The sequence below is a fragment of the Protopterus annectens genome, chromosome 11.part0 (assembly GCF_019279795.1).
Source record: "Protopterus annectens isolate FY-2018-M chromosome 11.part0, PAN1.0, whole genome shotgun sequence".
Classification (NCBI taxonomy): Eukaryota; Metazoa; Chordata; order Ceratodontiformes; family Protopteridae; genus Protopterus; species Protopterus annectens.
In genome coordinates, this window is record NC_056745.1 from 186720683 (window position 1) to 186748235 (window position 27553).

At 39.0% G+C, this 27553-nt stretch overlaps 1 protein-coding gene across 3 annotated transcripts in view; it reads right to left on the reverse strand.

The window, feature by feature from the left end:
• Positions 1-661: 661 nt before the first annotated feature.
• BCL2L13 (BCL2 like 13) overlaps positions 662-27553 on the reverse strand; it is a 583548-nt gene continuing 556656 nt past the window's right edge. For all 3 annotated transcript variants that reach the window (XM_044087597.1, XM_044087598.1, XM_044087599.1), the window contains one exon: positions 662-2763. In XM_044087597.1, coding sequence (XP_043943532.1) covers positions 1816-2763 — 948 coding nt within the window. In that variant the 3' untranslated portion in view covers positions 662-1815. The remainder of the gene's footprint in view (positions 2764-27553) is intronic.

A 27553-nucleotide genomic window follows, 5' to 3' on the forward strand; every position in this document is an offset into this window, starting at 1 on the left:
TATATATATATATATATATATATATGTATATATACACACACACACAAATATATATATATATATATATATATATATATATATATATATATACACACACATATATATATATATATATATATATATACACATATATATATAAAAGAAAAATATTTACCCATCTCTTTCTTTGATTTAACCTCTTGAAATTACCGCAGACTAAAAAGAAGCCGTAATTCAACATTCAGTTTTGACAAATTCTATCAAAAGAACATTGCACACCCCCTGTCTTAAGGTCAACTGCATACTACAGTATCAGTTACAAGTATTACTTGAGTAAACTAGGAGAGATAAACGACCTTCTGTCATCCTTGCTAGACAAAAAAAAAAAAAAAAAAGAGAGAGAGAAGCTGAAAAAATAATGCTAACTAATGGCCCAGTGGCCATTAAAAACTTACTGATGACTAACAAATACTCACATACAGCCCATATTAACTGTGTTTGTCACTAAGTCTCTGATTTGACTTTCAAAACATCTATGTGCTATGTTTTCACTAGTTAGTTTCAGCAAGTTTCTGGACACTAGATAGGGGCATATACTAAATCATCAAAAGTTCAGAGCAGCAAATTATTTAAAAAAATATGCAAACAATATACAATAAGGCCAACTTAATGATTCAGCAAATAAAAGGAAGAAAAAATTGATATATTTTATTGTCACCTGACTGACAAAAGATGCTATAAAACATTTTTTCATCAATCTCTAACATGGGGTAGGGGGAACAGTCTGACATGGAAAAATACTTCAGTTACAGTACACTGTAGCACCTCTCCCCAGAATCACACCTCTCAGCCAGCATCTCTGTAATGTATAGTAATTTAATAAACAATGGTGGTCATGGAAAAGCAAATCACTTCTGTACAGACATTAATATTACAAGGTTACTAAGGAAAAATGCATTGCCTCAGCCACCAGCCCAGTCAGTATTTCTTAAAAGTATTTATGCCACACAGCAGCAGCCTGTTTTTTAGGCTGTCATATAATATATGCTACACGTCTGAATACTATAACATGTTTGTTGAGCTTTTTTTTTTAAGATTTCAGTGATGTCTGTATTTTCAAGAGGACAATCACTGCCATTCATTAATTCTCTTTCAAACCACCTTAACTTACGTCTTAGCTGCTCCAGACCAACTATCACTCAGTCAGCTAGTAAAGATGGTACATTTCTTAGTATCATTAACTATTTCTCTTTCTTGAATCACAACAGGAAAAAAAATGCTATACATATTTGCAGGGACATAACCAGGCATACATCATATAAGCCATAGTGTTCAACTAATTTTCTGAGGGGATAATGCAACATCTGATCAACTAAATGCTCAATTTTCAAATGTATAATTAAAGTTTACAAGTAAGCCATCAAAGAAGTTAATGGGTCTACAGTGATGTACATTTATTTCTATATTTCTATTGTTTTTAACTGTAGTTATTTAAGTGTGTAGGCCTGCTGGACAGTGTCCCTTTTGGGAGGGGGCACAGTCTGGTTAAGCGACTTGCTCATAGTTGTACAGCAGGCAAATGGAGGTGGAGGGGAATCACAGCAGGATTACTGGAGCAGCTCATTATGCTTAATGGTTAATCTTTCAATTAAGGTGTTCAAATATACAAATTTAATGTATGTGGTAATTACATACTTAGGTCATGTGCCACATAACAAAGGGCATTTAACTTGGGAGGGAGTGAAAGCAGTGATGCTTGGTCTACAGATAAATTTATGGTAACACCCCTGCATACATAACCTGTACCTCTTTTAAAACTGGCATTAAACAGCTGTACTACTTTCTCCTCAGAACTACAACAATACCCACTACAATGGCTAGCATAGCTACAACAGCTGCTCCACCATAAAATAAAACCGACTTTTCTTCTTTGGAGAATTCTGGCTTCTCCTCTTTTGTACAGCTGAAGTCCTTCCCCTCTGCAGGTACAGTGCCCTTCCTTTCTGCAGGGGTAACGTCCTTTGACTCTGTTGGTATGCCTGACTCTTGCTCATAAGCCTTTTCACATATCTTTTCCCTAGCTTCAGTTAGTAAGATCTCTGGAGGTTCTGGAAATACGTCTCGTAGTTTCTTCACTTCACGTTTCGCACTTAGTGCTGGAACCATGGGTGTGCTAAATGTAGATACCACAGGTTCCTCAATTTTAATAGCTTTCACTTGCTCCTGAAGTGACATTCCTAGTTGCTCCTCTGGAAGAGTTTTGGGCATGACAGAAGGTATAGGACTTGGTCCTTCTGCCTTCAAATCCTCAGTAGTTGCCTGGCTCTGTTGTACTGGCAGAACTGTTGCAGTCAGTTCCTCGGTGATAGAAATGCTGCTAATTGACATTTCCTGTTCCTCCATGCCTGGAGCTTCTTCTGCCACTTCCTCCTCAGTTATTTCTTCTTTTTCCACATGAACAATGTCTGAATTTGAGGAGTTGTTTTCACTTCTCTCTTCCCCTCCTTCATTGCTGTCTTCACTCTTCACCTCTTCACGATCCATGACTACTTGCTGCCACGACTCAGGTCCAAGAGAGACAGGTAGGCTTTCAGTGTGCCAACTCTGACTAGCTGAAAGGGAGACAGGTAAACTTTCTGCTTGCCAGGAAGAGGTCCCTGATAACAATTCAGGTGGACTCAACTGTCCTGAGTTTTCACTGGTCAGTATATAGATATCATTACTGTCTTCTGCAATGATCCCTTGCTGTTCCTCTTCTTCTGTTTCCACACTAAATAAAGTACCCTAAATAGAGACAGAGAGAAGCGCTACAGTTAATGGTAAACCTGTTAAATTCAAAAACATTTTAAAGCACATCACCCTTTGTTAACTTTTATTACAACTAAAACAGTTGTTTCAGGTTATATCACATCTAGATCATCAAACATTACCAAAACTAAATACATAACACAAATCAGAAGGTTATAAATAAAAGTAGAAAGGAACAATGGATAAAGTGAAAGGAGTGGTTCAAGAAATAGAGACAGTAGGACTCTGGATGCATATCCTTGAGCAGAATAACAACAATAGAGTATATTATTCTTCAAAGAACCAACTTAACATGGGAATGGAGAAATGAGATTTTGCCAATAGATATGATTGCAAGAATGGAAGGAAGGGCTGGAATTTACTGGTGAAAACTGGCAAAGGAATCAAGGTATTAAAAGCAAACTAGAGGGAAAAGTAATAGAGTGGGATGAGGCCAAGCAAAAGTTTGGACTGTAGGTTAGAGATTGCCCTCTCTACCAGGGTTCGATATCAGAGTATAGGCAAAGAGAAAAGGATACAGGAGTCCTATATGAAAGACCAGCTATGGTAGAGTTTTTAGTACAGTCTAGAACAGAAGCTGCTGTTAAAAAAAATATAATTAGTGTGGCATATAAAACACTGCATGATAACTAATGGAATTAAGTAAGGAAGTTAGAAAAGAATGGGAAAAGAAAAACTGAAAAAGCAATTTACAAAGGAATAACTGGAGGACATATGTATGGCTTCCAAGTAAGCAACAAAGTCCAGAATAAATGGAATTTGTGGGAACCACATGTGCTGAATAATGTAATAGAGGAAGAGTGAGGTTTAGGGGAAGGCAGGAATTGAGCAAGTTTATGTAATGTTACAGTGAACAGTTGTTATAAAGAAAGAAAACATATGTACTGTACAATGTTAATATGGATTTGTTTTCTTTTATGTGAACATACATGTGCCAATGTCTTAAATTAAAATAAAGGTGCTTAAAAGAAACTAGAATAACTGAATATGTTTTGCTGAGGCTCTAAAACAACAAATTTTCCCTTAACTGTGGAAATACAGCCTAGCTTGAGAAGGTACACTTTTGGGGTAGGTAATATTTAACTTGGTGTTGGAGTACAGTATTTTTGGCAAAACACAGTTCAATGTAACATCTGCTGACTCACAATTTTTCGACTTTTTCAATATTTTGTAAATGACCCTCACAACTAAATTTCTAAAAGTGAAATAAGAGAGAAAAAATATATATTTTTACACACATACATACACCATTCTGTGTATAAAGTAAAAGAAAACCACCCTTATGATCTAACACATTAAAGGTCACACAGGTTATTCCAGTGTTATGCTGTCAGTCTAATGCTGCTTTAGCAGCAAAATATATTAAATATAATCTGCCATTTCACTAGGAAAGCATGGTGCAACAATCATAGTGCCCTTAGTGCCAAAGGCATAGAATTAAGTGTTTAGTATTTGGGTAAAAAGGACAAAGAACCATCCAGAGTGAAGGTAAAATAAATGTTGATAAGCACCAAATTCTGACAGGTGGCACCAGTCTTTTGTCCTTTGCAATACAGAACAAATAATGGGACTGCAGTGAATCAAACATTTACCACCATTTTAGCTCCATGTAAAAATGCTATCAGACATCTGCATAGTACTGTCTGCAGCCATCTGGTATGTTAAAGGTAACTGAGGTGCACCTTCAGCTAACATAAGCCAAACAAATGCTGGCCAATCATGACAATGTACTAAGGACAAAAGGCAAGTAACATCATTTGATAAAATAACTACAACTCTTGACACCTTTGCTCTTCTTATTTCGTTGTGTGATTGGAGAAGCAATTGCAGTCTACATTTAGTGCTTTAACCCTGACCATTGGGGCAGTGATCCAGGTCCCGTCAGTTTGAAGCTGGAGGTGCCAGCCAGGATAAGTGAGTGACCAGTGCTAGCTCATTCACCTCAGGGAAGGGAACAAGAGGATATCTGAGTAGTGTACATAACCAGGCTGGACAGTGTTAATGCAGACAACACAATAGCAGATAACAGCATGAGAGTCATGTGTATAAAGATCAGCACTGTGCCTATTGCACACCAAAACCTAAACCTATGAGGAAACAGGGAACACACAGAGGTATTCAAAAATCTTATCTCCCCCACATCTATCATAAATTTTTCTTAAAAAAAAAAAATAAAAGTTATAAGGGGAAAATTTTGATATCAGCATGGGAGTTCAGGACCAAAAATTATCTTAAGCTGCACTGTTCTGTGGTCAATTATACCATTCAAAATAGCAGCATTTTTCAGAATCACTGCCTATATAGTTGTCTACAGCAAACCATTTAAGGCAATGCTAATAAGGTTTGCTCTTGACAGCTTTTTGCTGCAGCTACTGAAGCAAAAGGTAAACATATTGTTATCCCTATGCAGTATTTGCAGCAGTCTGGCAACATATTCAGGATTAATTTCTCTGCATTATGCCCACTGACTGCTGGGACAAGCTCCAACTCCCTGCGACCATAACCTGGACTAAGTGGATAATTATACAATCAATAAATATCAGAGTGTTCAGTTTTTAAAAAAAATACCGTAAAATGGAAGTTACTGTGTCAACTGTTAGAGACTGATATTAGTAAGAGAGACATTTATTACACATTACAAGTGATATAACAAGGCTGAGAAGGAGCAGTGAGCAATGAAAAGGATTAAGAAATGCAAGGAAATTTTGCTATAGTGAATGTTTGCTAAGTTTCATGAAAACAGCCTACCATCAGAAGTGTTTAAGGTATAAACAATGCAGCCTATCTAGGCAGTATAAAGAAAGACTATGTATATTAGAAGGTGGCTTTGTGGATCAGGTGGACATGTTACAGTCAACTTAGTGGTCTGCTGGAACAGAATAAGTAGGAAACATCTGAGCAACTTTGTAAAATAAGTGACACACTGCTGTCTTCATATAGTACTTCTGCATACTGTAGTGGTCTTTCACTATTTTTGTGCACTACTGTACTAGCCTTTTCTTTCATTCTAACCATACTCCAAAAGTTAATCACCATTTGTTTCATTTGTATTTTATTTTTTACTAGGAAAACTCTAGTTGCTATGCTGTCTACATCCTAATCCTAGTCAACTGTTTCTGGAAAGGAGAACTAGACTGCAAAGCTGACATAAGTAGGTGCTTAGTGATATGTAAGTTGTCTGTACACCACTAGCAGATATTTTCCTACAAATCTGCACAACACATAGAAGAATCCTGCTGGGCATGTTTATGCATATGTAAAATGGTGTAGCAAAACACTCCTGTGAAGACAGGATGACATTCTGGTGCAAGGGACTCTTGATGAATAATGGTACATAGCATGTAACCTGAAAAAAAAGCACACGCAGAGAACATGCTAGTGTCCTGTAGATATAATTTAAGTTATTTTAAATGTCTGCTGTGATTTGAGAAAGTTTACTTTATGGAAATTTCACAACACAACATTATTACTACAGTGAAATCCTTCATGACAATATCCCTTCTGCTGACAATCAATGGATATCTAGTTTAAACAGTTGATTTAAAATGGATATAGAACTTCTGGCTGTAAAGAATTACTATATGGGTTTTTAACACTGCATTACTCCAGAGAACATGGCTGCACTCCTGATACTGGTGACTGCTTCATTATTGCTGGTCACTTCTAGAGCAGCAATCATGCCATTTATCAAGCTTTCAGTATGGAAAACCAGTACCAACATAGTACTCCATAAGGCTTATTGGTACTGGGCTGTTTATGCCACTGTCACGGACTCACGGCAGTAAGTTAAACGAAGCACAAGTCTGAATGTTGCGGTTTTTAGCCTTACTGCAGACAGCATATTTCTCTCACATGAACAGTAGATAGACAAGTTTCTTGTCTGCCACTGTTTTCTAGACTTTCTTATTTATCCCAAGAGGTGAAGTAAAGTTCTGAGTGGCTTTCCTGAGATACTTGCAGATGGACAGAATTGGTATTTTAGTGGAGGCGAAGCTTTTGAGCTGTATGAATTAGATCATCCTACAAATAGTAGTAGAATAAGAAAATACATTAAATAAAAATGGTCTTATTATATCAGCTGATCTATGACGAGGACCCTCCTAGAGAGGTCTTATAATTGGGTTTATTCTTTCCTCCAATCAACATTTGGCATCTTTTTTTTCCAGAAATTGCTCTTGGTTCATTTTGCCCTGGAAGAAAGTGCTTATCCTCTACCATTTCAGCCCTAGTCACTAAAAAGCACTCACTTGCAAATAAAGAAACAATTAGTTATTTACTATTATACCATGACCCCCCCATTAATATTCCAAAACGTGCACGCTGATTGGTCAGCGTGCACGTTGTAAATCGACTTATACTAATGGAAAAAGGTCCGGTCGCCCGGACTTTTTCCATTAGTATAAGTCTTTTTTAAAACACTGTCTCGCTATGTTAAAGGAGTTTAACATAGCGACACAGGTTTAAAAAAAGCAACGGAGATCTCCGTTGCTTTTTTTAAAGCTGTCTCGCTATGTTAAACTCCTTTAACATAGCGACAGTGTGTAAAAAGCAACGGAGATCTTGCTTTCTCGATTGCTTTTTTTTTTAAACATGTCTCGCTATGTTAAATGGGTTTAACATAGCAAGACAGCTTTAAAATAAACAACGGAGATTTCCGTTGCTTATTTTAAAGCTGTCTCGCTATGTTAAACCCATTAATCATAGTGAAACAGTTTGTAAAAGCAACTGAGATCTTGCTTTCTCAGTTGCTTTTTTCAAACTGTCTCGTTATGTTAAATGGGTTTAACATAGCGAGACAGCTTTAAAATAAGCAACGGAGATTCTCCGTTGCTTTTTTTAAAGCTGTCTCGCTATGTTAAACCCATTTAACATAGCGAAACAGTAAAAAGCAACGGAGATCTTGCTTTCTCCGTTGCTTTTGCCCGCAGCTCTGATGTACTGCGTAGGCATGCGCAGTACATCAGAACTTCGGCGGAATACCAGACAGCTGCGGAAGGGCAGCAAGGAGGCATTATACAATGCCATTATTTAAGAAAAGTAATTATTTTTTTTCTTAAATCATGTCATTAATAATAACTCACTTCTGGGTGTGGGTAATGCTGGATTTACCCACAGTTGGCTTTGTTTGGTCTAAACCACACCAACTGTGGGTAAATCCAGCATTACCCACACCCAGGCGTGGGTTATTGCTATAGTGTATAATTACCCAGCTTCCACAGAACCCCAACATTTGAGGTTTAGTGGAGGAACTGCTCGCAAGCAGATAGATGAAAAGAGGGTGTTCCTGACTCACTATGGAGGGCACTATTCGTACATCAATATATAGCTATGACAGTCACATTCTGTAAAAGCATGAACGAATAAAACACTGAAGCAGAAAATAATGAATACACATTGCTGGCTATGCTGAGCGTCCTGACATCAGTGTATTCCACCAATCACAGTAGTGCTGCATTACCTTTGTTATTTTCTTCTTTGATGTTTTACTCATTCATGCTTTTAACATTCTGAAGTTGTGGTTTCATTGTTTTCAATTTTGTGCTTTTGGTGTTTTTCTATTTTGATACAACATAGACACATACTCCCACACAGACATATACATATAGGTAGATAAACATTTATCACACATACATCATTTACATGCACACACATGCAAATATGTAAAAGAAAACCTTAAACAAATTCTTTGTCTAATTAACCAAACCATAAATTTGTTCTGAATTTAGACAGCACATTGTCCACTGTCGGCTAGTACACCGAAGTAAGGAAGCATGAACAAGAGAAAGTTATGAACCCTGTCTTAAGCCACCACATCAAAATTCTTAACACAAAAATACACAATATACTCACCCATACAAAACAAAAAGATAGAACCTGTACAAGGGCAGGTCACCACACTGTGTTGCACATGTTTTTAATCATCTTATTTATGTACTTATCTTGTCAACTGACCTTTTTCATCTAAAATCTGAAACTCAGACAACTGCAGGACACAAATACATAAATATACAAAGTTTATATCAACATCAAATGTAAAACTAAAAGTTACACAATGGTGAATGTGAATCAATAACAGTTAATGCACATCATATAGTGTTTTGAATAAGATATACATTACATGCAATGAATTACACTGGATACTTGCTCCTCTCTCCAGTAATAAAAACACTACCCAATTTACAGGGGCACTGTATTACTGCTTGTTGGCTAGTACCAAATTTTCTATCAGTTTAATCCTGCAGAAGAGACAACAATCTTCTTTGCAGCACAAAAAAATGTTTTATGATATTAAAAAAAAAATCTTTCCATTTACAGACTAGTGTTATGTAGTGCCCAACAAAACATAACTATTTAAAACTAAAATATGGACTATGCTCAGGCCCCAATATCAGGAACAGTCTTCAGCTTTGTTATATAAACAAAAATGCAAATCATCCCTACTATTTCTTACCTCTACTACACACCCAACAAAGACCTTGTGAGGCTGCCAAACACACACGCAGTGTCAGTGATAACAGAAGTAACACAGTGGCTGAGATGCCCAGTCCTCTGCAATGCCAAGTGGAAAAATCCCTGAAAAAAAGTCCTTGACATTTTTAAAATTCTAAACTAAAGAGAACAACTTTTTACCTTTGACAACCATCTTCACTGTGGACCCACTAATCTTTAACCCATGCTTACGGAGCTGCACACTCATGTTTTTTGGGGGGATTGGAAATGTCCGTTTGCTGCAGCTGAAAACAAATTGAAGTAAACACTTATTTGTTTGCAGTATTTTCTTTAGTAATTTCAAGAGAGTATGTGAGGGCTGCATACCCAGGATACAGTGCTGGAAATGCATGGAACAGACAGCCTGTCTGAATGATTTTTTTTTAATGTGGAGGAGAACCATGCTAAAAAGCAGCAATAAAATATCTGAGGTGGTCCCGCATACAACTAAACCAAGGTCTGAAATGGGGATCATCTCTTAAAATAAAGACCAGGACATATGGACTATCCTTTCAATGTGTCATCTACAAGTTTGTTTCATGAAAATAGCAATGACACTGAAGAAATTCAATCCATAATGTTGTGTTGCACAGTAAATGCAAAAGGGACTGTAAAATTATATTTAAGGATGGAATTCAACAATGGCAGCACTGCACTCTCAGTTTATTTACAATTTCCAAAGCCATGAGCAGAGGGACAAGATATGGGTGTCCTCTTTGCCCTTTGTCATTCATATATATTTAGAACCACTGGCAAAGAAAATAAGGGATTTATGAAATTCAAGGATATAATTGGTATGGTAGTAAAGAAAAGTGGGCTTTATTTGCAGATGATATTATTTTATAACGGATGAAACCAGAAAAGGACACTTCAGTGTTGTGGAACATTTTGAGTTTTTTCAGGATACAAAATGAATAAAGCCTTCTACATGGCGCCACCTGATAAGTAAGGGTATCTCATCCTGGACAAGGAGGTCATAACATCCCTGTATTCTTCCCTTATAAGGCCCATTTTTGAGTACAACTCCCATTTCAGCATGTACCTTGCAAAGCACATGCAGCAGCTGGAGAGACCACAGAGGTTCCTCACCAGGAGAATCCAGGGCCTCAAACATCTACCTTACACAGATAGGCTAAAAGCCCTATCCCTTTACTCAGTTTCATACAGACTCCTCAAGTCAAGCTCCACTCGAGTAACCCGCACGCTTGACCTCAACCTGGTCTGTGATATCAACAAGACTTGTTGTCGGGACAGATGTGTGTCCCAGAGACTTCCCCATTTATGGAATAGACTCCCTCTCCACATCAAGCAGAGTACCTCTTTACCCCTTTTAAGCACAACCTGGATAACTGGATGGGAAACAGAAAATATACCCCTGGGATTCCACCTGTGTCCCTGCCGGATAGGGTCACCAGGTGCTGATTTGTCTAAACATGGGCTAAACTCTTAGCTAGGCTTATAAGGGCCTCAAGGCCAAGGGTCTATGTTAAATCACCGAATGCTTAGAAAAGCGAACGATGATTTATCGAACCCATGTAAGCGAAAACTTACAATCTCGAATGCTTAAAACAGTGATTTTTTTCCAAGGGAAAAAAATCGCTGTTCCACAAAAAATTTTTAAACAATACATAAAGTGAGGGACTTCACCCCCACACCCCCCTACTTTAATATACCAACTCCAAGATCGCACTAATGTCATGAAAATGGCAAATAATGGAAGCGGCCAAGCAATTTCTTTCCCAGGGAAAGAATTTGTTTATATGCCGTTTCGTTATTTTGCCTTTTCGTGCTTTCAAGTTCGATCAAGACGCATTCAAAAGAATGAGTCTTCGATCATTTAATAGGAACCCAAGGCCAATAGCCTAGTAACCTCCTATAATCCTATGATCATATAAAGATAAACCAAAAGCTATGGCCGTAAAGTATGTACCCACACACGAACTGGTTCAGCAATACCCATATTTATATGGACATGATAAAATGAAGTACTTAGGAATATAGATTAAAAAGGATTATGTTATGGCAGCTAAGGAAGAGACTAAAAAGATAATACAAAACTGACAATTTGGATGCTCTGTTTTATGGAAATGGATAGCAAGATACAAGCAGTCAAAATGTTTTTAGAACCCTTTAGTTTTATACACGGGTAAGTTTTGGATGGCAATTAAAAAAAGAGTTGAAGGACTTTATCTGGGGGGGGCAAGACTGCAAGAGTCAAGTGGGATAAGCTGATCCTTCCAAAACAAGATGGTTTGGGATTAACTAATTTTAAGGGGTGTTTCAGAGTTACAAAGTTAATGCTCGTATATACAGCACAAGCAGAAAGCTATAATTCAAAGTGGAAAGAGATGAAATAACATTTGGAAACAAGGAGAGACTAGGATTTTGGATGCAGATCCTTAAGGAGAATAACAATAGCCATACAGAATATCATATTCATAAAGTAGCAGAAAGTATACTAAGCCAACACGGGAACAGAGAAAGGAAATTCTGCCGATAGGGATGACTGCAATTAGTGATACAGAGAATAGGCAAGAGGGGCAGGAATTTACTGGAGAAAACTGTCAAAGGAACCAAGGTAATGGAAGCAAATAATTAGAGTGGGAAAGGTAATATAATAGGAAGAAGAGGCCAATAATTTATTTGGACTGCATGCTAGAGACTGCCTTCCCTATCAAGGACTGATATCAGAGTACAGGCAAAGAGAAAGAAATATGGGGATCCTGTGCAAAAGATTAGCACTGGTAGAGTTTTTAGTAGAATTTAAAACGGAAACTGTTGTTAAAAAAGGATAATTACTACACCATATAAAATGTTGCATGATAACTATAGGAATCAATCACAGGAGGGTAGAAATGATTGGGAAGACAGCTTGAATAAGCAATTCACAAAGAGACAAAAGGGATATATGTATGACTCCCAAATATGCAACAAAATCTAGAAGATTAAGGATCTTTGCTTGGAAGTGTTTACAGAGGTATTTATATACCCCCAACTAGACTCCAAAGAATGTATCCTTATGTACATATCAAAAGTTGGAAGTGTGATGAGGAAGAAAGAACATGTTTTTTGGGAGTGTAATGAGCTGGCATACTTTAAAAATTCTGGGTGAGCAAATTGGTATAACAAATGAAATTATTTTTTGAGCTATGATACAGAATCAGAATTGCCTAAACATAGCAAGCCCTTGCTGAGTCTAATTATGCTAGCTGCCAAAAAAGCAATTACTACAAAATGGAAATCAAAGTCGAAACCAACTGTACTAGAAGTGAATTTCGTAACAGATAAAACAACTGGAATTGGGATCTTTAGAAAAAGGCAGGAGCAAATTACACACACACAAAAAAAAGGGAAATGTTGGAACAATGCATGCAGAATAACATTTTGAAGGAGGAATGAGGTTTAAAAGAAGATATGATTTGAATGAGCTATGTAATGTTTGACTGACAATGACTGGCTAGATTATCAGCTTAGTCTGTTGAATCCATTCTCTGCATCAAGACCCACCAACAACAATGGTATTTTCTCACATTCTGCTTCATCCTTAATTGTCATTGTTCTATTAATGTTATCAAATGTTTGCTTCCCCTCCACAAAACCACACTGATCCATATCCATCAATTTTGGCATCAACTCGGTCATTCTTTTACAGCCGTAATACACAAACATTTTATAATCATAGTTTAAGATCAAAATGAGCCTATATGATCTCATCTACTCATATCCTAACTCATAGAAATTGAGCCTCATCTACCTTTAAACTTGGTATATTTAATTCTTCCATAAACGTTTCCATTTGTGCATTTTCTTGATTTCCACATTTCTCTACTTTATACAGATTTTCATAAAATTTCCAAAATATTTCTAATAACTCTACAGGATCTCTAGTTATTTTCCTTGTTATAAGCTCCATAAGCTTTGCAACAAGCCTTTCCATTTTCTGTTGCCCGAGCTGTTCTGCTAAGAGCTTTTGTGCTCCGGAGCTATCAAAAACAGTTGCTTAACAGCAATCTTTCTACACTCATGCATATTATTGAGGTAGTTCCTTATTTTCTCTTTAGAATTCTGCAGTTGCACCTCTTTTTGTTCTGCGAGATTCTTTCTGTTCTGCAATACTTTAATCTTTGTCAGTTTCTCTTAATAATCCATGTTACTTAACCATATCTTTTTCTTTCATTTCTGTTTTATCCCACTCCCTGGCTATAATTTCTGAAGACATTTTTATCTTTCCTAATAACTCCTAAATAATTTCCATTACCCATTACTTATTAAATTCCTCTCTGTTTAATAGATAGGTGTGGAAGTGCCAGTGTCTTATTTTTTTTTCATTACCCAGCATTTTTATTTTAGTTATTACTGGTGTGTGATCTGAAATAGTTATTGGATGTGTATCAAAACTTTATAAATTCAATGCACATGTTCCAGTGAAATATAATTTCTGTCTAGTCAAGCCCCGTTTTTGTACCTTGGGAAATTATATGCAAATTCTCTCTGAGCTCCTGCTACTGAATTCACATCCACCATACCAAATATTTTTATACATTACTTGAAAATCTACCCTCTTTTGTTCAACATTCCCTTCTTGGCCCCCTAGATACATCCTTACTGTTGCAAATCAAATTCCAATCCACATCTATAAGTAATATTACCTGCTGAAAGCTGATTATTTCTCCCAGAATTTTCTTAAGCTCCATTGCAGCAGTTCTAGGTGGAATATAAATACACATCAGTATAATCCCCCTCCCTTGCCAGTAGCCTCTTACTACTATAAATCTACCATTATCTTTTTTCCCCTCCTCTATCACTATTGGAACTCCTCTAGCAATTAATATAGTACTTTCCTTTTCCTTTGTCTCAGATATTCCACTGAATAACCACCCTGAAATTCTTTATCAAATTCACATGCTCAGTTCTTTCCAAATATGTCTACTGAAGCATAGCTATTTGTATTCTACATTTTTAATGTAGTTCACTACTCTTTCTTTTTTGTATACACCTTTGAGACCATTCACATTCAAAGATATTATGGAAAGTGTGGCCATTATGATAAAAAGTTGTTATCCTCACCTGTTATGTATAAGAGCTTTTTTAATGTCTAGTTTCAGCTTTTGTGTTACATGGTTACATTGTTTGGCAGGCTGATCTTTTATACAGTTGTTTCTTATCATATCCATTTGAACCTATGTTACATCTTACAAGACTTTTTGTTTTAATTAAAACACTCACATACACACATACACACACACACACAACCTATTAAATTAATACTAAACACACAAAATTATGAACATCTTCAAATAATGGAGTTCAACCCTCTTAAAGGAGCAATTGTCCCAGATTGACAGCCACACTCATAGGCCTGAATTAACCTATAAAGAAAGTTATGCATGCTAAGAAGCATGATACAGCATGTGCTTTTACTTCAACTAAGTGCTGTCTGTTTTTGTCTTATCTTTATTCCTCTCCCAAATGTAGAAAACTTGAATTTTTTTTTCAGAAAACATCATCTCCAAGCCTTTGAAAGAAAGAAGCTTTATGCTTTTATTGCCCCCCCTTATCAGATTTTCTCCACAGAAACATGAGAAAGTACAGTTGTGTACACTTACCATAAATGTAGATGTTCGAGTGTATTCACTGTTGCAGTCATCACCTGTGGGTTATCCCTGATGTGGTAGCCCTTGGCCAGCCCGAATATCAGAGTCAATGTTTTCCCCCTGTAGTCTGATGGCAGGTCGTCAGTGCTATAAAGCAAGGCAGCCAACATCATTACATTACATCTGTTTTTCTTGCTCTAACCTGTCAAAAGCACTAGGAAATAAGGAAAGGTGGTCCTGGAGGCCAAATAACCACCGTGGGAAGCTTATGTCCCCCTAGGGGAAGATGTTATATGGGGGATGGAGGGAAGGAAACTAGGACTGCAACACTGAATACACTTGAGCATCCACATTTATGATAAGTTCACACAACTGTACTATGTTCTTTGCATTTCACTGTTGGAGTCATCATCTGTGGGAGGATTCCCAAAGCTGAGTAGAGGAGTGGAAGGAAATGTTGGAGTCCTAGGCATAGGACAGCAGGCCCTGAAAAACTGCAGAGGCAAACCCTGGCCTAGACTTAGAAAATAGAGGTAGGTGGTAATGCTTGGTAAAGGTATGGGCAGAGGTCCAGGTGGCAGCTTCCAATGAGGAAGGCTGTGGAAGTGGAGGCTGCTCTAGTGGAATGGACATGGATAGACTTGGGGGGGTTTCCCATGTAGTCTGTAGCAAAAATGGATACAGTGTAATATCCATTTGGAAATTTTTTTTTGGAAATGAGCTTCCCCTCTGCCCCAGGGGCAAAGCTGACAAGTACTCTGTTTTTCTTAAAGGCTTAGTACGGTCCAGATAATATCCGACTTGTCTGTGCACGTCTAGCGAGTGTATAATTTTTCCCCCCTTGTTTTGAGGGTTGGGAAAGAAGCTAGGTAGGTGTATGGCCTGGTTAAGGGTCACATCAGATACCACCTTGGGCCAAAAGGAGGGGTTAGTTTTTAGGGAGACCCTGTCTGCATGGAAAATGATGAAGGGCTCAACAGCCATGATGGCCTGAATCTCTGATATCCTTCTGGCTGAGCTGACAGCTAGTAGGAAGGCAGTCTTCCAGGACAGGTATTTCAATTCTGCAGAAGCAGCAGGTTTAAAAGGAGGTAAGGTTAGTTTTTCTAGAACATAATTCAGGTCCCAGGGTGGCGTACTAGGCCTTCTGGGAGGTCTGATATTAGAAACCCCTCTGAAGAATTGCTTATTCAAAGGATGAGACAAGAGAAGTGGGTCTGAATCGAAATGGGCAGAAATGGCTGAGGCGTGTATTTTAATAGAAGAGAAAGAGAGACCACTATTGAGCAACTCGGCTAGGTAATCCAAAATAAGAGGGATGGAAGGGAGGGTGGTACTGGCCCCTTTGGACTGGCTCCAGGAGCAGAATCTTTTCCATTTTCCTGCGTATGATTTTTCTGGTGCTGGGCCTTCTGGCCTATGTGATGATGTCTAGGACCTGTTTGCTTAACAGGGACTCCTTGCTAGTTTTTAAGGTAAAAGCCATGCCGACAGATTGAGAGTCTGTAAGTCTGGGTGCAATATCTTCCCTCTCCCCGGGACAAGAGGTCTGAGATCAGGGGAAGCTGTTTGGGGGCTGTAAGATCAGGCTGCACAGTAAGGGGTACCAATGTTGTCTGGGCCAATCTGGAGCAATGAGGATGGCCTTTGGTCTCTCCTCCCTTACTTTGATAAGTACCTTGGGAATAAGGGGCAAAGGAGGGAAAGCGTACACAAAGAGGGAGTTCCAGGGGAAGGTTAAGGCATCCAATTTCCACGCTAGGAGGTGATACTCCTAACATTTGCAGCTGGTAGTTGAGGTGAGAGGCAAAGAGATCCACTTCCGGAGTCCATGTTTTTATAAGAAGAACCCCTGGCCTAAGATGGGGTTTGAAAGATGTCAGCCTTTTGCATTGCCATCGTTTCTTTCTGATTGATGTGTAAGTGAAGTTGCTGGGCATCCCAAAGCCCTTGGGTGCACCTGCCTGCTAGGTTAGCGCCCCAAGCAGTGTCTGAGGTATCAGTGGTGGTAGGGCGGAAGATTAAGACCCTTGTTCCTGGTACAGGTCTGTGCCCACCAGAGAAACTTGGCCCTTATACATGTGATAAGAGGGAGAGAGGTTTCTTGGGATGGAGTGCTGGCACCAAAGGTTCTTTAGATACTACTGAATTTTCTCATGTGATACCTGGCCACAGGAATGAGAAGGATGCAAGATGCCATGTATCCCAGGGCTTGCAGGAACATCCCCACAGTGAGGTGAGTTCTGGAAGTGAGCTAGGTGAAGTAGAGAGGCAGGAAGCTCTGCTTTTCTTTGGATCGAAAGGCCATTTGGGATGCTGTGTCTAGCAGAGCTCCCAAGAAAATGATCCTCCTGGTGGGGTTTTGCTTTGATTTCTTCTCGTTGATGGTGAACCCCAGTGAAGGTAGGAGTGATTTGACAAAGAGAAGGTCTTGTAGCAGGCTTTTCTTTGCACTCTGCCTGAATGAGGCAGTTGTTCAGGTAAGGGCAAATCTGTATATTTCTTTGTCTGCAGAATGCTATGGCCGGGGCCAAGCATTTGGTGAATACTCTGGGTGCAGTAGGATAAGTCAAAGGGTAGTGCAGAGAACTGAAAGTGTTGTGTTCCTGCTCTGAAGTGCAGGAATTTCCTGCATGATTCCCTGATGGGGATGTGGAGGTAGGCATCTTTTAGGTCTAGGGTCACTAGCCAGGCATTTTTTGTTAGCATAGACAGCAGTTGCTGCAACGTTAGCATTTTGAATCTGGGGACCAACAGGGAGGTGTTCAGAATGGAGAGATCCAGGATGGGGTGCCAAGAGCCCTCTTTTCTGAGAACAAGGAATAGTCTGGAATAAAATCCTTTGCCTGTTTGATCTGAGAGTACAGGTTCTACTGCCCCCTGGGATACGAGATGTTGTACCGGTTTCAATGCCTCTGCCCACTGATTTGGAGGTAGGTCCGGGTACTCTCTTGGAATTGGGAGTTCACTGAATGAGAATTTGTATCCCTGACAAATGATCTTTAAGACCCACTGGTCCTTTGTTACAGAAAGCCAATTGTCTGTGAAGAGGGAGAACCTTCCTCCTAGTCTTTGATGAGTGAATGTATGGCAGAGGGAAGGGAGGGGGGGGTCATTGTGAGTGTTTGCCACAGAAGGCTGGCTTAGAACTCCCTGCCTTAGAGGCAGATGTGGTCCATTGTTTGCTTCTCTGCTGGCCCAGGGGTAGGGGCCTGGATGGTCTGTACCTTGGCCCTGTCTACTAAGTGCAGGGAAGGCCCAGTGTTTAGAGGGAAAGTTCCTGCTGAACCTGGGTGGTTAAACCTGAGAGAAATCTTTTACTGTCTGCATAGATTTTGCATTGTCTTCCATCTTTTTAAGGACCTCTTCTGCTTTTTCCCCAATCAAGCACTCCTCATCTAGGGGTGCATCAATAAGTTTAGACTTGACATGATCAGGGACAGGTTGTTCCTTCAGCCACGCATGTCTCCTAATAACAGATCCTGTCACAGCTGCCCTGCTAGAGGCTAATAGGGCATCAAATCCACATCATCATGAGTGTTTGACCACTTGACAAGCACAGTGCAGTAAATCTGCTAACTCTTTTAATTGGCACAGTCAGGAAAAGTAGCAATTTTCTGTTTTAATAGTTCCAAAGTGTGTTGTTGATATTTTAACATATGGAACTGACAACTGAGGGTTCTGATAGCTAAGGTTGCAGAGGTGTATACTTTTTTACCCCATCTGTCCAGAGCTCTGGAGTCCTTGTCAGGAGGTAGAGGGATTTTGACATAACTAGTCTTAGCTCCTTTAGGTTCTTCTGTAATGACCTATGGGTCTGCGGCAGGATTTCTGTACAGGTATTTGTGAGAATCAGGTACTCTGTAGTACTTGTCAGGTTTACTGGGTGCAGGAGGGAGGGCATCAGGGGCTAAGCTAGACTCATGGAAAACATCATCCACCACTTCTAAAATAGGGGGGATGGCCAGGGGTCTGTGCTGTGGCAGGTCAAGAAACTCTCTATGTCTTTTCTTAGACTGTGGGAAATCCTGGGATTCCCATTGGAAATGTTCCCTGAGGGAGTGAAGTGTTTTCCCAAAGGAAAGGTCTTCTGGAGGGGAGGCAGAAGGGATGGATTCCTCTGTGTCTGAATCCTCATAAGCAGTTAAGAGATGCTGTTCCTCTTCAAAAATTGAATAGTCAGATTCCTCAGAATCCTGTTCTGTCATAATTTCTGGAGAAGGGTGCCTTTACCTTTTAGAAGATGTGGCTTGACTACCCCGGATAAGGGAGATGAGATCCTACACCATTTTCAGCATTTGTGCTTGGGGTGGTGGAGCAGTAGCAAGACGGAGGCTAGAGGCAGATTTCCTAGGAGTGGCCTGGCTTCTAGCCCTGAGAGAATCCGTCTGTCTGAGAGAAACGGTAGTTGGAAGAGAAGACGTTGTTTTTTGTCTATATTATTAGGTAGTGTGAAAGGCCTCCTTGGAAGCCAGTGCCTATATAGCGGCTCCGGACCCACCCAAGAAAGAGACAGCCAAAGGCTCGAAGACTAAGAAGATTTCTGCGGCATACCGGACTCTGAAAGGGTCTCGGGAGAGGCCTGCGTAGATACTGAATCGGGCATCAGGGGCTGTGAAAGCGCCTCACTGAATTCCGGAGAACTGATGACCTGCTTAGCAGTAGCATCGTCTGAAGCCTTAGCCTTGTGTGGTCTGTATCTATCTTTATCTCTATGTTTTTTCGTAATGTCCACAGATTGTTGGCTAACGGATGCCATATCAGAATGTGAAGATGGAATACAGAAATAACTATATATGAAAAGAGCTCTACAGTGAATGGTTCTTGCATTAAATAGGGCAAGGAACCGACAATGAGAGACGTCGTGGTCTGGGCCTAAACAAGTGATGCAGTAAGAGTGGAAGTCTCGGTGTGGGATCTGCTTTCCACAGGCAAGACAATTAACTTTTTTAGGCATCAGTTAGTGCAAGAAAAAAGGATCCCCAATGGGGTACTTAGCTTTAGACATTTTTAGCTGAAATTCGACTTCTGGTAGCGACTGACTGGCACTTGTGCAAACTGCTTCTGCTATGGGCTCCACTGCAAAAAAAACTGATGTAATGACATCGGCTGCTTTGCTTTATAGCACTGATGACCTGACGTCAGACTACAAACGACAGCAGCTGACGCAAAAAACATTGACTCTGGTATTCGGGCAGGCAGGGATAGCCAACAGTGAAACACAAACAACATCCAGATACACAGTTGTCTTCCACTACAATATTGAAATGTGAACATTTGCTACAGGATAACTTTTCATTACATTCAGTTTTCTTTTATTTATTTACTTCTCCTTAAAACTTGAGATTAGGGCAAACCAAGGGCCTTAATCCAGTCGTTTCCCTATGCAAAAGTAAAAAAAAAAGCATATAACTTTTTCTTGACATCATGCTCTTTTGTCCAGGCTTCCTTTCTCTCTTCATGCTGCAGTGCCTACATTTCTTAAAACTGAAGAAGAAAGGAAAAAACTGAGGTACCTGTTTACTTTAGTATCTCCATTACACACAAAAATAAGTGAAAAAGTTATACTTTATATCATGCAGTATGTGTCAGGTATTATAAAAATACTGTTAAAATTTTGTTTTACCTATAGTAAACTCTCTCTTTTCTGTTCCCCTCTCCTAAATGCTCTTCCAAACATAAGTAGGGCACAGCACATGCTTTGGAGTCCCCTACAAATTTAACAAAGTCAAAAAAGTCCAATATTTTCCAGGTGTCTTGTTCTTTTCCATTTCACAAATGTAATTAATGCTTTGTAATCCCACATTTATTCATCAATTTCTGAATTGCTGATTTTCTTCCTGTTAATTTCCATCTCCCAAATCCACATTCTGGTTCATTTCTAACATACTCTTGGTTCTATTAGTCAACTCCTGTGCTTTTTTTCTGTCTCTCAATCATTTTCCCTTGGAACAATTGAAAGGTTTTTTATGGGCTTTATTATCAAAAGAATAATAAGCAGAATCCCTTTCTGTTGATAATACAAAAGTATGTCCAACAAAAGTTGTGCTATCTCTTTAGCATTTTCTACATGAAAAAAATTATTCTGACCACACAAGAAAAAATATTATGAAATAGCTGGATACAGCAGTTTGAATCTGTCACCTGTTTCTTGACATTCCCTGTTTGCTGGAATAAATTTACTCTTCTTTTGTCTGGTGAACAGCGAGTAATCTTTTTCCACAAACACTCTGCTGTCTCCCACTTTTAGTACTTTGTCCTTCTGCCACAGTTTTGGCAGAATCCACTCCTTCTGCTAGGATTGCATCTTTATGACTATAGGTCTAGGCTGCTTTCTCATGGCCAGGTTTGGAGTATACACATGATGTGCCCTTTCAATTAACAACTGCTTTGGAATACCAGTCAAGTTGGTTATATTAATACAGCCTGTTCCTTCCAGCTTCTCGGGTACAGCAAAAAATCTCAGGTTTTCCCTATGCTCTCCTCTAATTCTGTTATTTTTTTCAAACATCTCTTCTTGAGTAGTCTCATATTCAGCCATCCTTTTCTTTATTTCAACCTCCAATTTTTGCAGGTTTACCATCTCATATGAATGTCTTTTTAAAGCTTCCTCCATTTTTACTGCCTTTTATTATTTGAGCTGATATGCTCCTTCAGTGTTTTGCTTATTTTAATCAGCTCTGAGTACATTTCACTTATTCTTCCTCTAGGTTACTGGAAGCCCCGTCTTGCACCAAAGCTGGAGCTTGCACTGCTTTTTGCTGAACAGCTGCAGCATTCCATCCAGTCAGTGTTTTTTACTCACCTTTTGTGATTATTTTCTTTCAGGTTCTGGATTTCTTATTTGTTGGCATCCAGGCATTGCACTTACTAGCCAGTAACTGAAATTTGCCCAGAAATATCAGTGTACTGGCTCGCTCTTCTGAGTTTCTGTTTTCACGCTGGGAAAGCACATCTTGGAAGTCTGTCTATGATGGTTTTTGTCCTGTGTTTTTTTTATATTTAATTCTGCCATAACCCCCATACTGGAGTTATCTTCTTGGCTTCTACCAAAACTGATAGACGTGCAAGAAAATAATTTTTCAATTCACAGCCTAATACTAAAGCCCATGCAAATCCTGAAAGGATGATAGTTGTCAAGCATGAATTTACGAAGAAGGCAAGTAGCTTCTGAGCCATGTTCCAGATATGAGGCAGAGTGTGGATTTGAAATGAAGCCAGGCATCAAGGAACTGTAGTTTATTATCAATGTTTCCTGCATTCAGATGGTATTTTGGTAATGGGGGGGGGGGGTATGAACTGCCTCGGTGCAGCAATGGCTGTAAAAAGTAGTTGTTTAGACAGTTGGACCTAGATTCTGCTGACTATTACCAGGTCTAGAAATAATTACAACAGAAAGGCAAGGTTTTAATTTGTGGCCATTCTATAAGACTGTTTCAAAGGCTTAGTCTTTTATGACAGGACTAATCTAGTCACGTAATATGCATGGAAAACATTTTTATGTAGGGATTTGAGGAGCATTCAGCACGTTTTTGAAAATTCTAAAATGGCTTGGGGAGGGTTAACAAAATGCAGTGAATTTGAATGAGTGTTTTGGAAGTCTGATTTTGTATCAGTGGGATAAACAATGACTAAATGTTTGGGATAATGATGTCTGACACTATGGTATAAATTACTGCACAATGCTGTACAAAAATACAGAAGTGGAAGTGCTAAGTAGTAACTGCTACATGTCCCTCTGAGAAACACTATGTACCATTCATGGGATGTATTTTAATAAGTACTTGTGGGTGAAGAATATGTTCAATAAAGGAACTGCTATATAAGCAGGGTGGGTGGATATGGGCTCTATGCCATGCTTTAGGAGTAACTCATCAGGTCACAAGCTTGTACAAACTTGGATTGAAGAGAGGGAAATTCAACTTTATGCAAGAAAATCTTCTTCTTGTCACATACATAACAGCTTTTTGCTGTGTAAAAAACAGTACTTTTTTGCTTGTCGTGTAAGGGAAAAACACAGAAAAGCACTGTAGGATTCAGAAAACAGTTGTGTATTTAAATTCATCACATATACTTATTAAACCAAATATGCACTCCCAGCAGCAATGTTTACTTGTATATAGTAAAAGTAGCTTTATTCAAATCTAATGTTTATTGGTTTTGTCACTACCGGAGGGCAATGTAAACCAGCATAAGAGGGCTGCACAAGTATCTCAAGTGGAACTAGTACATTTACTAGAATTAGTTACAGACAAAAAATACACTTTTGAATCCAAATAATTAGTGCTTAAAGAACAGCTTTGGTGTGACGTGTTAGGCAGCAGTTATACGTACTTGCTATTTATTGCGATTTTGAATAATCTGTTAATCTAAAATACTTAATGTCATCACAGAGATCTAGGAATTCGATGCCCATAGCTTATAAAATCAGTTAGATACTGTTTGTAGATCTGCTTTTATCAATTGTTAGGGTGTGAATTTGCATTTAGAGACCATACCTTGACCTGGCCAAAGCTTCTGAAACAATCACTCACTCACATACTGTAGATAAACTAAACAAACTGGTAATAAATGCCTATATATCATCCAATGAATTGCCAACTGGCTCACAGATACAATGCAGGAAAATCAAAATATGAGACGGTACCTCCACAAACAGACTATTTACCAGTGCAGACCCTCAGGGTTATAGGCTGTAACATCTCCTGTTTGGCATCTACTTTTCTGAATTAAAAGCCAGTTCCAAAGAGTTCAGGTTGACTAAGTTTGCAGATGACTGTAAGGTAAGAGCAGTCACTGAAACCCCTAATGGCTTAGACATCCTGTAGGAAGGTTTGTCCCAAATAAATAAATGGTATCAGAATCATGGACTGAAACTAAATGCCAAAAATGCATTATCCTACCCTTTAAGAAATCATCTACCCCAGGAAACTACCACATTGACAATAAGCACTTGCGTGTTGAGCCAGTTGCTTGTGATTTGGGGGAACTTATGTGGGCAGTGACCTAACTTTTCACCAATATGTACCCATTGTCATAAAAAAGTCCTTCTATACTGTACAGCTTATAAACAAAGGGATTGTGTCCAGATCTAAAAGGAAGTAATTTTTCCCTCTTTATTCTACTTTCATTAGGTCAGTCATTAAGTATAATGTCCACTTGGGCATACACCTGTCTAGAAACATTCAACAATTGTGACATACACAGAGATACCTTACTAAAAGGATACAATGCCTAAACAGTATGTCCTACACGGACCAGCTCAAAGCCCTGTCACTAAATTTGTTATCCTACAGACTTGCTATGAGGTGACCTGTGTCAGAAGTCAGCTCTCTCCCCATTCCTCTCCATGTGGGAGCTTTGCCCCAGACCACAAACTTCAAAATAACCTACTTCAAAGGTTGCTGCACCTTGGGGAAAGGAGCAAAACAAAATTCCCCATTTTTAAATTACAAGTATATGAAATGGCAGGCTTCAAATACAATAGGCATGTGGCAAACATATCACTTCCAGATGCAGCCATTTTCACAGACTACTTTGGAGGGTGATCATTGTGTATGTTTGTATTTACAGACCCTATATAGCACATCATTTGGGTAAAGGGGTGGTCAAAAACAGAATTTCCCCATTTCGATACTGTCTGTATCATGATGTCATACTATACAGCAAAGTATGAAAAGTGCCTCATACTAACTACAAAGTCACCCTTTTTTATGCAGTTCCACAAATAGTACCCTAATATTATGATGATGACATTAAACTACTGAGGGTGTGTTACAGTTATTTGAGCTCGTCACTTCAGCAGTGTCTGGTATATAGACCTAATACAATATGTACCCTGAATAACGCTATGACTGTTAACAGCAGTTATGACTGTAGTCCTTACAAGCAATGTATGTTTTAGTATATTAAAAAGTATGATATCCCTTTATCAGAGTGATCAGTATACTTAAATGTAACTTCAGAGTATTCTAACAACTAAACTAATTTAGGTTATGTGTTACTGTTGCGTGGAGTTGGGTTAGACACTGAAAACTGTCACTGTTACTGAAACACTGTGCAAAAGAAAGAGTGAGACTTAAGGGGCACTGGCCGTAGCACAAGCTTAAATGGCATGCTACTGTTCTGCTTTTATTTTTACATTACTGCAAAACATAATTTTTATTTGTTCAGTCTTTGATTAATGCTTTATTGTTTTCAGGGACAGCAGGGGATTTGAAGTCTGTTCGGGCAAGTACAGGGCACAAGGCCAAGAAAGTATCCTGGATGGGACAGCAGTCTACTATAGGACACACATCACTCTCACGTGGTATAAATACATGTAAGCAGTTTAGAGGATCACCAGGACATTTAACATGACTTTGGGATGTGGGAAAAACACTTTATAAAACCTATGCAGACACAGGCTGGACATGTAGACTCTGCAAAGATGGCATCCCATCCAGGGACCAAATCACAGAACCAAAAGCTGTGTGGTAGCAATCCTTAACTGATGCATCTCACATTAATTACTGAGGAAAATAAAAAGCACTCCTAGGTGCTGACTGCCCAAGTGTTAGGTCTCATTTTTCTTCAAAAGGACTTTCATAATGTCAAACAAGGAAAAAGTAGCTTATTTTTTTTTTGTAACACACACTTTGTTGTGATATTTGTTTCATTTTGAGTCGTTCATTAATGCTAAGTGATCATCTCTAACATCACAATGATTCAGTATGTTCCTGACTTGGTTTTGGGCATGCAACCTTCCAGGTGGCATTAGGTACTTTAACCAATACCAATCAACCATTGAAACAAAAATTTCAGTTCTGTGTAGGCTAACTATAACCGCAGAAGGTTAAAAGTATTTCTCTCTCTCCAGAATTCATAATCATTAGGTGCAAAAGCAAGGCAAATCAAATACTGGGTGGAACCTCCATCAAGCATACCATTAAAGAGTGGCATAGCAAAACCAACTCTTAGGTTTAAAACTGGTGTCCTACTTATATGATTTGATATAAGTTGCCTTCAGGGAAATCTTGGACTCCAGTGACTGTTCCCAGGCCTGTAAGACTAACCCGTAGCAGTGGTAACAGAGGTAGGTTCTACCCACTTGTGTACCACGTAACTGAGGTGTTGTCTGTGATGACATTCAGGGTCCAGTGTTTTCAAACCGTCTTGAAGGCTTTGACAACAAATAAGACATCATTTCCTTGATGTTTGTGTGCTACTTCCTCTTCCAAGGATTCCATGTGTTCTATACTTTGAGATCCCAAGGTATGCCTGAGGCACTTGGGCCACAGCAACTCTGGTGTGAAGTATCAGCTCAGGGACGTGTAACTGTTAACACAGTAGGAAAAGGATCTGGGAGTGGTGACCACACATGAAGCAGACAACCAGCAGCACAGTGAGAGAAGAGCAGCAGCAGCTAACAGAAAGCGGAGTTATACTCCTCACAGAATAGACTCCACAATCAAACAGGTACTGATCCTGCTATGTCGGCCCTAGTGAGTCTGCACTTTGAATATTTTGGGCCATTCTGAAGGTCACACAACAAGAGGAACATCGGGCCACTGGAAGGACCATAAACAAAAGCTAGCAGAAAGGTGTATATAAGGGAGGAGAAGGCATATGATCAAAAATGATAGGAGCTAAATTGTTTTCAATGGAGACCAGAAGAGACATGATATGGGTACACAAGATCACATTGGGGAGATATGAATGGATAATCCTAAACAGAAAGACTGAATGGAGAGGAAGAGGGGCACAAACATCAGATTTCAGGGAACAGCTACTCCTTTCTTCTGTGAAAGTGGTATTTTTTTCAATGAGGGGGTGCTGCGCCAATACAAGGGGCTAGCAGAATAGTTAGGAAGGCAATCCTTGGAGGCAATCAAAAGTGCATGGTATAGATTGATAAGAGACAATGGAAAAGACAGGAATGAGGGGAGGAAGAAAGCTGAATGCAAGTAAATGGCAGCATATATAGGCTTGCTGTCTCTTTTTGTCTTTTTGTAATTTCTCCAAATCTTTTGGTTTTCTAATACCATGATGGGAATGGACCCCATTCCTAAGTCAAAGTATGATTAAAGGTCATGAAATTAGTATTGCTTCAATCATTGATATCAGCCAAAAGTGCTCTTCGCAGCACTCACAATGCGCCCAGTAATGACTCCTCCTGCAATTCAAATGGAGTTACATGTATTGGGAACATATCTAAATATGATTGTAGATTATTTTTTATAAGACCCATCGCTCCTACTACTAGTGGGACTATCTGGGTATCTTTCTTCCACATTGGTCTTGTTTCTGCCTGCAGATGCAGATATTTTACGACTTTGTGCTTATCTCTACGCAAGACACTGTAGTCACTGGATGTGGCAATTTCAGTGATCAGTGCTATTTTTGTCTTCTTTTCATGGACTACTACATCCAGTTTTCTAGCATCTATCTTTTGAACTGCTGGTAATGGATGATCCCATGTGATGTAAACCATCATTTTCTACGATGCTTTGTGGCTCATGTTTCTAGTGTTTTTCAGCCATTTCAATACCATAATGTTTGCACAATCCCCAGTGCAACAATATTACCACATTATGCCTTTCTGTATAAAGTCCTTCTACCATTAGTATGTCACAACCAGCAACGAGGTGCGCGACTGTTTCCAATTCTGTTTTACAAAACCTATATTTGTCTGCTTCTCCCAC